General features: G+C 44.4%; 1 protein-coding gene across 5 annotated transcripts in view; it reads left to right on the forward strand.

Annotated features, from left to right (window-relative positions):
- The first annotated feature begins 16,236 nt into the window (after positions 1–16,236).
- Positions 16,237–18,067, forward strand: part of GRAMD1B (GRAM domain containing 1B) — a 274,598-nt gene continuing 272,767 nt past the window's right edge. For 2 of the 5 annotated variants that reach the window (XM_032167755.2, XM_032167758.2), the window contains exon 1: positions 16,240–16,718. Coding sequence is in view for 2 of the 5 variants with exons in the window: in XM_032167758.2 (XP_032023649.1) it covers positions 16,693–16,718 (26 nt within the window). In the remaining 3 variants the exon portion in view is untranslated. Of the gene's footprint in view, positions 16,719–18,067 lie in introns of all 5 variants that reach the window. The other 3 variants (XM_032167751.2, XM_058446825.1, XM_032167760.2) reach the window with 3 other exon arrangements.

The following is an 18,067-nucleotide window of genomic DNA, read 5'->3' on the forward strand; positions in this document are numbered from 1 at the left end:
GCTCATGAGAATGGGGCATTAGTATCTTTATAAGAAAAGAAAGAGAGACCTGAGCTAACCTGCTGATTGGGTTTGGCTCTGTGTCTAAATCTCATGTTGAATTGTAATCTCCAGTGTTGGAGGAGGGACCTAGTGGGACGTTATTGGGTCATGGGGGTGGATTTTCTGCTTGCTGTTCTCGTGATAGTGAGTGAGTTCTCATGAGATCTGGTTATTTAAGTGTGTAGCACTTCCCCCTTTGCTCTCTCTCCTGCTGGCCATGTAAAGATGTGCTTGCTTCCCCTTTGCCTTGAGCCATAATTGTAAGTTTCCTGAGGCCTCCCAGCCATGCTTCTTTTATAGCCTGCAGAACCATGAGCCAATTAAACCTCTTTTCTTTATAAATTACCCTGTCTCTGGTAGCTCTTTATAGCAATGTGAGAACGGACTAATATACATGCTTAGTTTGCCTGACCTGTGGCGACATGTACTACCTCAGGACTCTGCAGAGAGTCTCTGCCAGCAAGAAGGCTCTCACCAGATGTGGCCCCTAGACCTTGGACTTCCCAGCCTCCAGAACTGTAAGAAATACATTTCTTTCCTTTATAAATAATCCCATTTCAGGTATTCAGTTATAGCAACAGAAAACGAACTAAGTCAGGTGAGGCCAGGCATGGTGACTTGTGCATGTAATCCCAGTATTTTGGGAGGCCAAGGTGGGAGGATTGCTTGAGGCCAAGAGTTTAAGACTAGCCTGAGCAACATAGCAAAACCCTATCTCTTAAAAATAAAAATAAATAAATGAAAAAGACAGGGTCATATCTCTGAGGCATAGCCCTTTGGCCTCTTCACTTTGTTTCAGGATCCAGAATGGGACTCTTACCTTGGGCCTTACAGTTTTCCAGTCTGTCTGGTACCCTGCATAAAGCCTCATAATTACCTCAGGATTAGATCTTGCCTACCTGACAGAGATTCTTATTGTGGTTAGTGCTTGCCAACTCCCTCCCCTGGTAGATGGGATTCTAATCCCTATAAGCCCTGGTTAGTCTCTGGAAATGAACAGATCTCTTGGAGTCACAACACAGCTTTCTTTTCCTTAACAGTCTCATCCAACCACCTGGAATTTCACACTTCTAGCTTCACCCAATAGAAAGGACCTTCCTGATTTCAATATGTTTATGATTACATTAATTTTTTCCTCATCCATAGCCACTGGATGACATGAGCCTAAGACATCTGAGATGTCCTTGACAGCTCAGTCTCTCTCTCTCTGTCTCTCTCTCTTTGTGTGTGTGTGTGTGTGTGTGTGTGTGTGTGAGATGGAGTTTCGCTCTTCTTGCCCTAGCTGGAGTGCAATGGCGTGATCTCAGCTCACTGCAACCTCCACCTCCCAGGTTCAAGCAATTCTCCTGCCTCAGCCTCCTGAGTAGCTGGGATTACAGGCTCCTGCCACTGCGCCTGGCTAATTTTTTGTATTTTTAGTGGAGACAGGGTTTCACCATGTTGGCCAGGCTGGTCTTGAACTCCTGACCTCAAGTGATCCACCAGCCTCAGCCTTCCAAAGTGCTGGGATTACAGACGTGAGCCACTGTGCCCAGCCCAGCTCAGTCTCTTTAACTAAGACATTTCTCCAGTCTCATCCAGGCCCCAGCTTCTGCTACTGCTCCTTATCTCAACCCCACCCCTCAAGACTTACCTCAAATGCCACCTCCTTCAGGAAGGCATCCCTGATCTTTCTCTTCTCAACTGGATGGATTTGTTCCTGCCTCATGATCCTAGCCCATAGGATCCCTTGTTTCCATTATATTTCTTTCATATTTCTATAATCCTGTGTTTTCTCAACCTTCTCATTAGACGGCAAATTCCTTGAGGGACTTATCTCATTTCTTCTTGTAACTCTTTAGGCTTGTGATCAAGGAATGCAATTGAATTAAAAAGAAAATAGTATTTTTACTTTCATTACCATTTGTATAATCATTTCCCTCATACAAGACAGGGCTTAATAATTCAATGAACACAGATATAATTATTTAGCCTCCCTAGAAATCAAGTTTCCTGTCTCTCTGTAGCAAAGGTATCAGGCAATCTTGGGTATGGAGAAAATAGAGGAGGAAATGGACCTTGGGATTGCGAGACTTCGGGAATTCAAAGAGAGAAAGCATTGCATTTCTGGTGTCAGAGAAAAAACGTCTGTGCTGAGAGCAGACACCAACAGCATACTAAATGACAGTAATAAAGCAAGGGCCAGACACTGAGGGTTTGACACCTGTAACTAAAAGATGTTTCTGCAGCCTTGCCAAGGAATCTTGTTATCATTGCCTTTATTATTAAGCAGCTGGTGCTCCAGAGATGATCCAAGCTTTTACTTCCTTTATGCTCTTTTAGCAGGGATATTTATTATGGCTGTCTCCTCCCATTTGTCTGCAAGGATTATTATACTATATGACTCTATGTCTCCAGAGTAAACTGCCCCTTCGAGGGTTATAAAATATGCCAGAGCCTCAGCAAGAGAAATAGGTTCTTAGCACGGATTCAGTAATTGGTGCTTCAATAAAACTAGAAGTTCGTCTCTTGCCATAAGCCTGGCTATTTCTATGATCTTTGGACTTCATGAAAGTTTTTTTTTTTTTCCTGTTAGAACTCTCTTTTCTCTTCTTCACAGGCATATTAAGAAGAAAAGGAGCACCTTAGAATCCTCTGGGCAGTCCCTTTTTCTCACTGAAGTGACTGGCTTTGCTCACTGGGGACCTAGTGATAGCCAAATGTTCTGTGTACAATTAGTGCAAGATCTACATACATTCCTGCTACTTTTGTGGGTAATGCAGAAAAAAAAATACTGTGCAAATGGTACACAGCCTAGGAAAAAGTAGGGCAACCAAATCTGTGGCTTTGAAGCCACGGGAATGATCAAGAAACCCAATTAGACTATAAGCATGGTGAAATAGGCCAGAGGCTCATAAATCCTCACCTGGTGCTGGAATCCCATCTGCAGCAAGCAGCAATTATACACTAAGTGATCACTGGCCTGCCCACTCTTCTAGCCCCCCACCACTCTGACCAGAGCTAGTTAGAAGTCAGCTGCAAAAAATATGTGTGTATCCAGTGAGAGCTTCCTGAGAAGGCAGTTCACAAGTGTGGGAACCATATTAGATCTGTTATTGGAATGGTCATTGGGAAAACATGACATCAGGAGGGATTGTGCAAGTCATCACTATGAATCTGAATGCCTGTGTTCCCCAAAATTCATATATGGAAATCCTAACCCCCAAGGTGATGGTAATTAGAAGGTGGGGCCTTTGGAAGGTGATTAGGTCATGAGGGTGGACCCCTCACGAATGGGATTAGTGCCTTTATCAAAGAGGCCCTGAAGAGCTGCCTTTTGTTTCTTCTACCATGCGAGGAAGTGAAAAGGTGCCGTCTCTGAACCAGGAAGCAGACCCGCACCAGAAAATGAATAGGCTGGTGCTTTGACCTTGGACTTAGCCTCCAGAATTGTGAGAAATAAATTTCTATTGTTTGTAAGATGCCTACTTTATGGTATTTTGTTACAACAGTAAATCTAATAGTTTGCGCTACTTCCAATATGTTCTCTGAGCTAAGACAGTCATAAGCCCTGAAAGGAGGTGCATGATATTAACAAATAAGAAAAGGCCAAGGACAAAGCTCTAGTAGTGCTCCTTTAGAATTCAGCTCCAGGGGATTTAATGAATGCTCTGGGCTCATTAAAAAAAGAAAAAAAAATATGTATAGATATGCTGGACTTGGTGGCTGTAATCCCAGCACTTTGGGAGGCCAAGGCAGGCAGATCTCTTGAGGTCAGGATTTCGAGACCAACCTGGTCAACAAGGTGAAACCCCGTCTGTACTAAAAATACAAAAATTAGCCTGGTGTGGTGGCGCGTGCCTGTAGTCCCAGCTACTCGGGGGGGTTATAGGGGAGAACCACTTGAATCCAGGAGGCGGAGGTTGCAGTGAGCCAAGATCACGCTACTGCACTCCAACAGAGTGAGACTTCGTCCCACCTTCAAAAAATTAAAAATAACTTAGCCAGTGTGGTGGCACGTGCCTATAGTCTCAGCCACTCAGGAGGCTGAGGTAGAAAGATCACTTGAGCCTCTGAAGTCAAGGCTGCAGTGAACCATGATAGTGCTACTGCACTCTAGCCTGGGTGACAAAGCAAGACCGTGTCTCAAATAATAAATTATATTCTCAGAAAGTATATGTATCATCTATCTCTTCAAAAATAGATCCTGAATCGGACTCACTGCACCTTCTTTACTGGGACCACATTTGTGCAAGCCACTTGGTTTCCCTAGGTCTACCCTTGCTCTACTTCCAAACCGTTCTCCATGTAGCAGCCAGAGCCATCTTCTTAAAAAGTAATTTGAGTTTGAGGTGATGGATATCCTGATTTTATTATAACACATTGTATTAAAATCAAAATATCACATGTACTCCCAAAATATGTATAACTACGATTATCAGTTAAAAAAAATGAAAAAACATGAGAGGTTAAGTCGGGAGGATAGCTTGAGCCCAGGAGTTTGAGGTTACAATGAGGAATGATTGTGCCACTGCACTCCAGCCTGGGCAACAGAACCAGATCTTGCCTCTTAAAAAAAATTAAAAATTAAACAAAATTTAAAAATTAAATTGCTAAATTAAAATTTAAAAAAGGAATTTGAATCATATCATTCCCTGTTTAAATTTTTTAATTACTTCCCATTTCTCTGAGGGCAAAATCTGAACTCCTGACCACAGCCTAGAAAAGCTTGCAAAGCTCCTCATTTCTCCAGCTCCCTTTCCCTTCTATCCCTTCCCTCCCTATAGGGTAGACGTGGTGGCCATCTTTTAATTTCTGAAACATGCCAAACTTGTTCAAATATACGGAACTTTACACTTACTCATTCTTTTTCCTGAGACAATTTCTCCCTAGGTCTCGACATGTCAGGCTTCTTCTTATCCTGGCCTTGGCTCCAATACTTTTGAAGAAGCTTCTCTATCATCCCGGCTAAAGGAGCCCTTCACTCTTAATCATTCTGTAATCCATTGCCATACTTAACTTTTTTCATAGCACTTAACCTTATCTGGAATTTTGTTTACATACTGAGTTTCTGACTCTTTTCCAAAGACTAAGTGAGAGAAAAGATTTTTAATTTTCTAGTCAACTAGTATATTCCTGCTAAGGTTGGAATGTTTATCCTCTCAAAAACTCATCTTGAGACCTATCCCCAATGTAACAGTATTAAGAAGTGGAGCCTTTAAGAAGGGATTGGGTAATAATGGCTCTGCCCTCATGGATGGATTAATCTACTCATAGATTAATGGATTAATGGGTTATCATGAGAGTAGGTCTGTTGTAAAAGCCAGTTTGGTTCTCTCTCATGAGCTTGCTCACCATGTGATGCCCTGTGCCACCTTAGGACTCTGCAGAAAGTCTCTACCAGCAAGAAGGCTCTCACCAGATGAAGTCCCTTGACCCTGGACTTTCCAGCCTCCAGAGCCATAAGAAATCAATTTCTTTACTTTATAAATTACAGTCTCTGATATTCAGTTACAGCAATAGAAAATGGACTAGGACAATCCCACACAGCAGACTTTTCATTAATGTTTGTTGAGTGAATGAAAGATGTACACAAGGATTTTAAAAGTGTATTTTGACTTCTACAGTAAGACTATCCAAACAGTAAGTTAATCTATGTTGGTGTGACTGGTACCTAGGAACCCTGGATTGATTCTCCTTTGCTAAATTATGCATTTAATCATCTCTCCTAGTGCTTTGTTAGAGATTCTCCAACCTCTGCTTTTCTGGAAACTATAATTGAACTCAAGAATTCAGTGCTTTACTTGCCCATGATTTCTCAGAATTACTGACTATTGGTCTATGATTGCATTTGGTGTGTAATTTCAGCACTCTGGGATGAAATCGTCTGAGCGTCACACTTGGACTAATTTAGAGTGACTAGAGGCTCTCCTTAGGAGTCTTCACTGAATTGGGGTTCCACTTTCTGGTTCTTACTGCTTGCCTGCCTTGTCTGTAGTATCTCCTGTTAGGCCCTCCAGGAGAGGCTTTTCGCATAATAGTCTATAGTCAGTCAATAAACATTGTCTATGATTGACTCTGTAATGACCTCCTGGGTTCCCTTCAGGCCCCTAAACTGCCTTAACATGTAGCCCCAGCCTAGTTCTGGGAGGAAGCAGAGTAAAGTTGTTAAGTATCCAGGATATGGACTCTGGTTCCCTGAATTTGCATCTCAGCTCTGCCACGTGCTGGTGATGTAATCTTGGTCCTTACCTTTCTAATCTTCAAGTGGTTCTGACTTTATAACCTACCCAGTTCCCAGATCCCCTGTTTGTTCTCACTTGCCCTTTCAGGGAGGGGACCCAGACGCTGGACATCTGCTGACCTCCTTATTGCCCCACTGAATAGCCCACATTGCCTGTGTCATTGCACTCCATCTGTAGAGTGACTTCTATTTGGGGGCCTCTCTGCTCAGATCATTTCCTAATGCCTGTCAATATCTCCAGATGTCATGTGCCATTTGCCAGGATAGGCTCTTTCTCATTATCTGCTACTGTGTCTCTCCCCAAGCATAGACCCCATCCATGGCAGACTTCAATTTTGGGTCTGAGATCCTTTGGAATGTCCTGCAACTAAACTCCTGTTCTGTGGCCTCTAACATTAGGTGGAGAATCTGGTGGCAGAGAATAAGCAATGGGACTTTGACAAAAGACAGGGCATTTCATCATCAGCCACCATTACTAAAAGGCTTTATTGATTGTTTGTTGGCATGTGATGCTATACTTAGGGCTGTATGAAGCCATCTAATCAAGACTCAGCACCCACCCAGAAGATTTATAGTACAATCCAAGACACCATATTGGCTTCCTGATGCTACTTTTTCTTCATGTGATCCAACCTGATTTCTTTCTAGCCTCATCATTTCTTTCAGGCTAGGAGAAATTAGACCTGGAAAAGCCATTCAAAAATAAAGCATCTTACCAGCTGCTGTTCTCAGTAGCCACCGCCTGTAAGAATGGAGTCTGACATGGTTGAGATGTCTGATAGATTTTCTTTGTGAGACACTTCATGTTGCAAAACTTATTAGCTAATTGCCTGGCATCCCATACGGTTTCATTCTGTTTTTTTTTCTTTGTATTATTCAAAAGAGAAAAAGCAAAGTCCAAAAAAAAAGAAAGATCTAACCCTAAGATTTGCAGTGAATGAGAATCTGTGAGCCTGGGACATGATGCCCTTAGAACCCAGAGTTTGAACACTTGCTCTTTTGAGTAAAAGGAAGTGCTGGAGTCACCCTTTCAGGGTCAAAGACTCTGGCACAGCAGCCTGCACAAGTGCCCATGATGTCATGTCAATGGGTAGAATCCTAGGGAATGGGAGTCCTGTGTGTGTTAGAGATGCCAGGAAATGTCTGGAGGGAGGGACAGAGGGGATGGATTACCACCTAGGGCTCTGTCCCAATTGTCTCCTTGGAGAAGTACACTTTGGGGGAGACTTTCCATTTCACACAATAAAGAAGGAACCTCATGGGGTCCATCTAATTCAACATTCCTATTGGGCCAGGCATGGTGGCTCACACCTATAATCCCAACACTTTGGAAGGCCGAGGAGGGTGGATCACTTGAGGTCGGGGGTTCGAGACCAGCCTGGCCAACATGGTGAAACCCGTCTCTATTAAAAATACAAAAAATACCAAAAGAGGGCCGGGCACGGTGGCTCATGCCTGTAATCCCAGCACTTTGGGAAGCTGAGGCGGGAGGATCACGAGGTCAGGAGATCAAGACCATCCTGGCTAACACAGTGAAACCCCATCTCTACTAAAAATACAAAAAATTAGCTGGGCATGGTGGCACGTGCATGTAATCCCAGCTACTTGGGAGGCTGAGGCAGGAGAATTGCTTGAACCCAGGAGGTGGAGGTTGCAGTGAGCCAAGATCATGCCATACTGCACTCCTGCCTGGGCAACAGAGCGAGACACTGTCTGCAAAAAAAAAAAAAAACAAAAAACAAACAAAACACACACGCGCACAAATTAGCTGGGGGCACGCCTGAAATCCCAGCTACTCAGAAGGCTGAGGCAGGAGAATTGCCTGAACCCTGGAGGCGGAGGTGGCAGTGAGCCGAGATCATGCCACTGCACTCCAACCTGGATGACAGAGCGAGACTCTGTCTCAAAAACAAAACAACAAAACAAAACAGTCCTATTTTTTAGATGAGAAAAGTGAGACTCAAAGAAGAGAAGTAACTTTCCCATGGTCACACAGCTTGATTCCAGTGAACTTTGAACAAGAAAAGCATGGATCTCCTGAGGTCTCGCTTGTGTTTATCCACCAGCTCAAGCTGCCACTCTCCCATACCCCGCTGGTATCTTTTTGCCTCTGTTTCTTCAACAATGGGCCACAACACCCACTGGGGAAAGAGAGGATGACAGAAGCCATTTGGAAATCCTTGAGGGCACACCTACATCATAGGTGCCCTCATCCCTCTCTGTGGCCATGCCCCTGGCAGAGCCTCCTTTCAGAGCCTGCGGTAGGCCCTGCAGGGTTGGACGGTGCCCATAATCAGGGAAAATGCCCCTGATTGGATTAACAGACATGGTTCATAGGACCGAATCCCATTTCCCTCACTTGAAAGCTGGCTTTTTGAAGCTCAAATAAGCTGGTGATACAGGCCAGATGGGAGCTCCTGGGAGAAGGAGGAGGGGAAGAGAAGTTCCCTACTTGGCAAGAGGGATAGTGCAGCCATGGCCGCCCCTCCCCCAACCAATCTGGTTTCTCTTTGTGCTGGGCTGACAAGGGGCAGCTGGTGAAGCTGGCAGGGAGAGGGCCAGAGTGAAGTAGCCAAGTGTCCATGGGCAAAGGCCAGCCTTGGGGAAGGGAATGACGTCCCAGGGCACCCCTCCCTCAGATGTGGGCGCTGACCTCAGAGCCTCCCTGATCCCTGGTAAGCTGGGACTCAGAGCATCCAGCCAGCAGCAATTTTGCGCTTGGACTCTGGTATCAGACTCTGGTTTTAAATCCCCAGTCTGCTCTTACTCGCTGTCTCACCTTGGGCAAATTACTTCACCACTCCGGGCTCCATTTCCTCATCTACAAAACGGAGATGATAATAGTACCTACTTCACAGCATGACTCACAATTAAATGAGTAACTAAAATGTAAAGCACTTCTAACAATGTCTGAAATTTGTAAGAACTAAATAAGTATATGCTATTATTATAATTATTATTATGTCTTTTCTATTCTTTTTGGCACAGGAAAAACTGAACATTTAGCCTGAAGGTCTGTGAGAGGCAGAGAGAAAGATTCTAGCTCCCGGAAACTCTGTTCAATGGCTGGAAATCTCAAGGATCTCTCTGGCCTTGCTGTGGCCTTTTCTTTCTTTCTTCCTTTTTTTTTTTTTTAATTTTGTCCCTTTCTGGTGACTGGCTTGGTCATGGAAATTTATGAGGGGCATTCTTTAAGGAATGATATGTTTTCAGATTCATGAAGCCATCAGGATTCCAAAATCTGGAAAATACCTCTTTTGCTAGAGCAGTGGAGGGGCAGAAATCAAGGCCAGGACTGCCGTTTTCTTTTCTTTTTTTTTTTTATTATTATTATACTTTAGGTTTTAGGGTACATGTGCACAATGTGCAGGTTTGTTACATATGTATCCATGTGCCATGTTGGTGTGCTGCACCCATTAACTCATCATTTAGCATTAGGTATATATCCTAATGCTGTCCCTCCCCCCTCCCTCCACCCCACAACAGTCCCCAGAGTGTGATGTTCCCCTTCTTGTGTCCATGTGTTCTCATTGTTCAATTCCCACCTATGAGTGAGAACATGCGGTGTTTGGTTTTTTGTCCTTGCGATAGTTTACTGAGAATCGTGGTTTCCAGTTTCATCCATGTCCCTACAAAGGACATGAACTCATCATTTTTTATGGCTGCATAGTATTCCATGGTGTATATGTGCCACATTTTCTTAACCCAGTCTATCGTTGTTGGACATTTGGGTTGGTTCCAAGTCTTTGCTATTGTGAATAGTGCCGCAATAAACATACGTGTGCATGTGTCTTTATAGCAGCATGATTTATAGTCCTTTGGGTATATACCCAGTAATGGGATGGCTGGGTCAAATGGTATTTCTAGTTCTAGATCCCTGAGGAATCGCCACACTGACTTCCACAATGGTTGAACTAGTTTACAGTCCCACCAACAGTGTAAAAGTGTTCCTATTTCTCCACATCCTCTCCAGCACCTGTTGTTTCCTGACTTTTTAATGATGGCCATTCTAACTGGTGTGAGATGGAATCTTCTTTTCTACCTGTGTTAACCTCGATGAATTTCCTTCACCTCTCTGAGCCTCAGCTTCCTTTTGTACAAATCGGGAAAAGTTGGATCTATCTCAAAAGACTGTTTGTTAGCCAACAAGAATGTGTTTGAAATGTTATATTCAAATGTAAGATAGAGATTCTTATATGTCATAAAGGATTTCGATTCTCACATTATATACTTATTGTGTGGCAAGTTACTTAACCTTTGTTAAGAATCAGCGTCTTTTCTATAAAGTAGAGATAATTAAACTAACTTCACAGGGTGATTGTGAGGGTTACAGAAAATCTTATGTTGATAGCACTGATTACAATATCTGAAATGTAGTAGTTATTTTAAAATGTTGGCTTTTTATCCACCCCCTGCCCACCCTAGGCCCCTTAATCCATACACATCCACACACCCACATAGCAGATCTTTCTGAGAAAGAGAAACTCAGTGGAATCCCCTGATGAGAGAATGTGGACATTTGGGTGGTTTTGTCCCCTGCAATCTCAGCTGCGCAGGTGCCATTATTATTACAGAAGTTTCTTGTTATATTTTGTCGGGAGAAATAACAAAGCTTTTGCTCTTCTGTCTTGTCTTTTCTCTCTTACTAGTTTGATTTCTCTTCAAATCGCCTTAACAAAAGTAGAGTGTTGTGTTCTGTGTCAGGAGTTGGGGTTTTGACCTCCTGGAGTGGGTAAAATTGGCCCTTTTCTAATCCTAAGGCTGCTACCAAAGGGCACCTGATGATTTGACTTAACCCCACCGGGAAGTGACTGGGAAGAATGAGCTGCAGCTAATTACAGTGACTTAGTGGGGAAGGAGTCACATTTTCACCTTAGATGTGGCTTTCTTGCTGGGGAGGAAGGGGAGGGTCATGTGGAGGGGTCCAAAAGGATATTTTGGGTGAGAATGAGAGGGAAAGAGGAAGCATTCATTCACTGTCCTCATTCCACATGCTCGTGTTCCTACTAGCAGTAGGAAGAAAATTATGTCTTTATTTCTCTGTTGATACAAAATGTCTTCTCTGATCACCTAATGCCCTGTTTTCTTTTAGTGGGCTAATGGGAGCGCTGGAAGCTTCACATGTTCTAGGCTGACAGACACAGAATCCAGTGAGCGGGACCTTGGGGGAGACGAGTGAGAAACTAATTTGCTTGGTTCCATTTCTAACTTAATTGGGCATTAATTAACATCTGTTCCACAATTGCTCCAGAAAAAGAGAAACATTCCCAGCCCCCACCATGTCCCATAATGTGTGTTCTAGTACACAATATGCCTACATTCCCCTAAGGCTGAAATGACTACGGGGAAGCTGGTAGTTTTACATTTTGTCATTGGGTTAATTTCGTGTCTCACTTCATAAATTTTCTAAACTTTCGGGTTTTTTTTTTTTTCTAAATTTTCAAAGTAAAGATATGGTTACCTCCCTCTTGAAGTGGCTGTAAGGAGTATAGCTACATATAGATATAGATATAGATATAGATATAGATATAGATATAGATAGATAATGAATGTAAATCCCCTAGCCCAGTGCTTGGTGTTTAGTAGCTACTCAATTAAAGGAAGCTTTTAATTATATGAACAATTAATATCCTTTTTTGTTCATTTCTGGGCTTGCTCAAAAGTATCTACTACTGAGATATTTTGGAGCTTGCTCTAAGTATCTAGTACTCATTTCCTCCTAGCTCTGGAGGAACACAGCAGTTGTTGGGATGACTATAATAGGCTTAGTACTGCATAGGAAGAAAAGAAAGAGAAAGATTGACTTTACATTCTGGGTTCTGTGAGCTCTTGGGTTCAGCACAACTCTCTGTATCACCAAGCTATACAATGACAATTATGCTCTATGACTACTCTGCTACTACCACTGCTATCACACTTAGGAATACTGCTAGAGTCTTGGGTGTTAACTCTGTGCCAGGGGTTTATATACGATAATATTGTTGTCTAGTGTTATTATGCTGATTTTATAAATGAGACAACTGAGGATTAAGAGGTTAAGCAACTTGTCTAGTATCCCAAAATTAGTGAGAAATACAGATGAGATTAATACCTAGGAAGGTCTAGCTTAAAAACCCATGCTCTTAACCACCTTGCTATACAGCCCAAGTGGTCTGAAAATTTGCCCTAGGGGGACAGAAGGGAAAAGCAGGGACAGAAGAACTGTATCTCTGCAGCTTGGCCAAATCTATCAAACAGGGGAGATTGACTGAAGCAACTGCTTTCCCTTTCTTCATGCCAAGCAAGGAACTCAGAGAAGAGCATGCCCAAGGTGACATGTTCCCCTTTGATCTAAGGACACATTAACCTGGTAAGTTTCTAGACCTAGAAACAGCACTCACCAAATGCCTAGGGCGAGTTAACACTAACTAGTCTTCTCTGTGGAGGTCACAAAGACTGGGCAGTCACATGGGTTGCTGGTGTTTTCAGGGTGCAGAATAGTGTTCCCTAAAATTGTGTCTTAGATCATTAGTTCCTCAAGATGTTCCATGAGGAAGGATTTCCTGATTCAATGTTTAATAACTGAGACACTGTATATCCCTCTCGGAAATTCACGATGCCCATAAACATAGTAAAGGCTCTGAAAACTCTTGCAATAAAAAAAAAATAATAACAAAATGAAAAATGGCTTATTTACTTTGCTTAACTCATTATTTCCCAAACATACTTGGCCATAGAACCCTTTGTTGGAATGTCATCCATTCATATTGCAAGGAAATAGTGTTCCATGGAACAGATGTCAAGAAATGTTTGCATAGTGCAAAGGACACTGGATTAGGAGGCCAAAGACTAGCTCCATTTCAGCTTTATTGATGTGTGTACATCAGTTTTCCTCTTTGGGCTGTAACATGAGAAACTTGATCTGTGTAATCTCCAGGCCTCCTTCTAGCTCAATATATCTGTGACTATGGCTACATCCACAGGATATGATGAAAGATTAAAACATAGAAAACACATTCCTAATTCTGGGAATTTAATTTAATTTAATTTAATTTTATTTTTTGAGACAGGGTCCCCCTCTGTCATCCGAGGCTGGGGTGCAGTGGCATGATCATGGCTCACTGCAGCATCAGCCTTCCAGGCTCAAGCAATCCTCTTACCTCAGCCTCTTTAGCAGCTGGGAGCACAGGTGTACACCACCTCACCTGGCTAATTTTTATATTTTTTGTAGAGATGGCGTTGTGAACATAGAACTCTTGGACTCAAGCAATCCTCTTGCTTCGGCCTCCCAAAGTGCTGAGATTACAGGTGTGAGCCACCATGCTCAGCTAGAATATTAAATTAGATAAAAGAAATACATGTAGGTTAGGGCAGCGTATAGTAACTGGCAGCACATAATAAATGTTTAATAAATTTTTGCTAAATAAAAGAGGCAATGTGGAAAAGATAAAAGTACATTTAAATGAAACAAACTGGTTTAAAAGGATCTTAAGTAAAGGATTAATGAGACCATGAGTGATTGAGATGTAGTTGGAATGCTTCCAGGTAGAGATCAATTTTGAGCAGTTTAGAAAGAGAAGGAAAGTCCAGGTGTGGTAGCTCACACCTGTAATCTCAGCACTTTGGGAGGCCAAGGTGGGCGGATCACCTGAGGTCAGGAGTTCAAGATCATTCTGGTCAACATAGAGAAACCCCGTCTCGACTAAAAATACAAAAATTAGCCAGGCGTGGTGGTGTGCGCCTGTAATCCCAGCTACCCAGGAGGTTGAGGCAGGAGAATCACTGAAACCCGTGGGGCAGAGGCTGCCGTGAGCCGAGATTGCGCCACTGCACTCCAGCCTGGGCAACAGAGCAAGATTCAGTCTCAAAAAAAAAAAAAGAAAGAAAGAAAGAAGGAAAGTAATTTAACATTTTTATTCACCACTTACTATGTACCAGAAAATTTATGGATGTTATGTTAATCTTTGCAACCCTATGAAGCTTTAAAAAGTTTAAAACTTCCTCAGAATCACACTTGTGGTAATTGGAGATCAAGAGGTTGGAACTAATAGACCACCGGTGTTTTAATTTTAAAGTCCCAGAATCTAGGAATGTGTTCTCCCTGTGGTTTGTTTTTATTTTTTTGAGACAGAGTCTCAATCTGTTGCCCAGGCTGGAATGCAGTGGCGCAATCTCAGCTCACTGCAATCTTCGCCTCCCAGGTTCAAGTGATTCTCGTACCTCAACCCCCAGAGTAGCTGGGCCACAGGTGCAAGCCATTAAGCCCGGCTAGTTTTTGTATTTTAAGTTGAGACAGGGTTTCACCGTGTTGGCCAGGCAGGTCTTGAACTCCTGGCCTCAAGTGCGCTGCCCGCCTTGGCCTCCCTAAGTGCTGGGATTACAGGTGTGAGTCACCATGCCCGGTCGTGTTTTCCATGTGTTTTAATTTTTCATCATGTCTTATAGATCCAGTCATCGTCATAGATTCAGGGAGCTAGGAGGCCTGGAGATGATACAGGCCAACGTTCTCATTTTGGGCCCTGGAGTTCAAATTCTTACTCCGCAATCTGCTTCTCAAAGGCCACAATTTGACTAAAGAACTCTTCTTGATTAATAGTATAACTGCAAGGGAGCTTTCATTATTCTCTGTTACCTGAGTGCACGTAATTGTGGAATAGGTTATCACGACTTCCCAAAAGAGAGTGTATGAGTGCATGCAACGCATTGGAAAACACCGAACGGGAAGGAGCTGGAGAGAGGGTGCCCTGAGAAGCAGTTCCAGAGGAGTCCAGTGAATGCCCGAGGGAAAGGCATTTGGGAGGGAGAAGGCTCTGCCAGAGATAATAACATCTTCTGGGAAAGGAAAATTAATGCTACGACCCCCTCGGCGGTCTTCCAGTGAGAAATATCTTTTGATTTATAAGTTGACACCACCAGGTAGTATTTTAGTGTAGGTGTAAGAAGCCAATGGGGGAAAATGTGTCTCTTTTGTGGGTAATATAAAAATATCTGTGTCAGAGAGTGGTTAGAATGACATGAAAGATGGAGAGGAGGATGGAAAATAATAAGTGGAAAATGGGGGTTTTATAAAGCAGATCTTGTTAGCTGGGTCTCTGGGAGAAAGCAATGAAGAAGGACTTGTTATTTCACTCTTTCAAGTTCTTAGAATGGTTGCCAACAAAATCAGCGCTGTGGCTCCTCTGGTGGTTTTCATTCTTCATAGTCTTCCTAGAAGAGAGGGCTTAGAAGTGGTTCTGCTGAGACTGGGGTGTGAACTTGTAAATCAGCTGATCGCGTTTTCCTCATGGGCTCAGGAAACCTCCCAGAGACATGAATGCCCTTGACATAAATTAGACTGACAACCCTACCTTCCGGGCCACCCAACACCCAGTCCCAGGTAAACGTGTTCTTTTCCAGGTTTGGGAACTTGGATGCCCCCTGGCACTGGGGTAACTCAAGTCCCTGCTTCCCTAGCTAGCTGTGTGATCCTGGGCAGCCAATGGACCTCTCCGAGCTTCAGTTTTCTCATCTGCAAAATGAGCGCTTTGAACCTGATGAATCCTTGGTGTCCTCCTGTTTTGCAGTGCCATGCTTTCAACACTATCCAGTCCAGATGCTTCCCCATCGTGAAGATCCTCCGGGTCACCTGTGCACTCCTGCTAATCTCTGCCATTTGCCTTCTTAACACCCTTTCCATACCTTCCCGTGGAACACGGTAATCTGGTTTCCACATGGGCTAATGTCTCCTCCTAGCTGCAAGGCAGCGGCGCTTCTGGCGTTGGTTTCCGCACTAAACTTGATGGTCTGATTTTAAAGGTTGATTTTAAAGAAACTGTCTGGTTGTATGTCCCCGAGTTACACTGCAGTGCTAAATGTTGGAGCGAGGCAATACCGGGAGAATCCAGGCAGCAGGCTTCACCCAGAGAGGGAGGGTGAGGGGAGGAGAGAGACGGAGAGAGGAGAGAGGGGGAATGAAAGGGGAGAGAGAGGGACCGAGACCGGCGAGCGGGAGACAGGAGCGGAAACCACAGAGGCAGAGTCAGGGCCGACACTGAAGAAACGTAGATGCACAGGGAGGGGCCGATATTAGTGTACAGAGAGAAAGAGGGAACGCGGTGCGGTGACACCTAGCCTCAGAGACAGTGGGAGCTCCGAGCCCACGGAGAGCGGGGGAGTTCCGCTTCCTCCCGCCCCAGCGGCTCCCGCCCCGCCTGGGCGCAGCCGGCTGTCCCGGCTCCGAGGGTGCAGCGCCCCCAGGCGCAGCGCGAGTGCGTGGAGCTGGGCTCCAGCACGACCCCGCCGCTCGGGTTTGGGTGTCCTCAGGCTCCGCGCTCCTCCTCCCGTCCTCCAGATGGGACTGGCTCTCCTCTTTGCAAAGCCAGGCTCGCGGGCAGACGCGGTGAGCAGTAGCCAGCAGCTAGTGTGCCGTGGACGCCGCTGACCGCCGCGCGGCCGGACCGGGTGTCCACATGAGTGCCTCTCCCAGCAGATCCAGGTAAGAACTTCCCGACCTTCCTGAGCCCTAGGAGGAACACACAGGGATGCCGAGTGATGGTGAGGGATCCGGGTGAAACTGCAAGCTGTGGAAACACTGGAGTGGGGGGTGGGGGTGCTGTTACAGCGGAATTTTCTTAGTGGAACATCAAAGTTACCTGAGGGCCAGGTAAAGCTATTAACATGGATTATAGTTTGGCTGAGGTGTCCCGCACCTGAGAGTTGGTGTCCCCAGGAAACCACTGAGATAGACAGATTATCTCCTCCATGAATTTCTGGAGGTGGCGGAGCTGGCTTCCTTCTCCATTCAGTACTGGAGATGTGCACAGAACAGGTAGTGAGGACACGGTTGGTTGAGCATGGAGACTGCCTCTCCTCCTATCCTGCTGGCGAAAGTTTGAACTGGAAGCACTGGCTTCCCTTGTTCTGGGCAGTGCTGCCATCTCCCTACCTAGCTGCCCCATCAGTCTTATGCCTATTCTGCTTGCATGGTAGAAGTCCAAGATTTGACAAAAAGACAAAGTGTACATCATGGGGGTACCGAGGGAGAAAAGGGAAAGGCTCCACTTCTCATTTCCTCTGAGGGTGGAAGTGAGAGGTTCCATCCCAGGGGAAACAGAGTTACACTTGTGGAGTAGATGAAGGAATGAGAAGGTGTGGTCATTAGAATGAAGCTTTTAGAGCCCAAACAACTTGTTTGCACCCATCAGCCAACCTCATGCCTGGATAAACTTCATTCCTTAAAAAGTTCCTCAGCAGGATATGCAGGCGCCAAGGTAACATGAACAAACAGTTGCTCGCGTGCCCCCAGGCTTTAGTTTCTGGTGGGTCTGGAGCAATTGTGAAGGACAACTCCACCCAAGGCCCAGTATTGAAGAGGGGTAGGGCGGGAGGATTGTACATATCGCGAATGCTTGGCAAATCTCTAGATTTTTTTTCCTCCTAGGAAATAATAATTTTTAAAAAGGCTTGTAAAAAATAATAAAATGTTTCATGACAGCAGCAGATGTAAAACTCCCACGACTCTGAGCGAGGACAAAGAAATTTGTGCAGGGGGCTGAGCTTTCTCCTCTGCCCACGCCTACATGGGCACATCACCTTTTGGAGATACAAATAGTGTTTTTAGCGTTTTATGGATGAGGAGCCCTTCTCCTGGGAACTTTTTGGGAGGGGCGGATCTCAGCTGGGGCTCTCTCTTTGAGTTCAGGAAACTGAATAGTAGAAATAGGTTGAAAATGCTACATTTCTACACACTACCCCAAGGTCCCACTGTACTCCTAATCGATACAGAAACTCACTGTGGAACAGACATAGTCAAAGAGAGGCACTCCTGCTTCCTAGTGTAACACA

The sequence above is a fragment of the Hylobates moloch genome, unplaced genomic scaffold (genome assembly GCF_009828535.3).
Source record: "Hylobates moloch isolate HMO894 unplaced genomic scaffold, HMol_V3 SCAFFOLD_11, whole genome shotgun sequence".
NCBI classification, from domain to species: Eukaryota; Metazoa; Chordata; class Mammalia; order Primates; family Hylobatidae; genus Hylobates; species Hylobates moloch.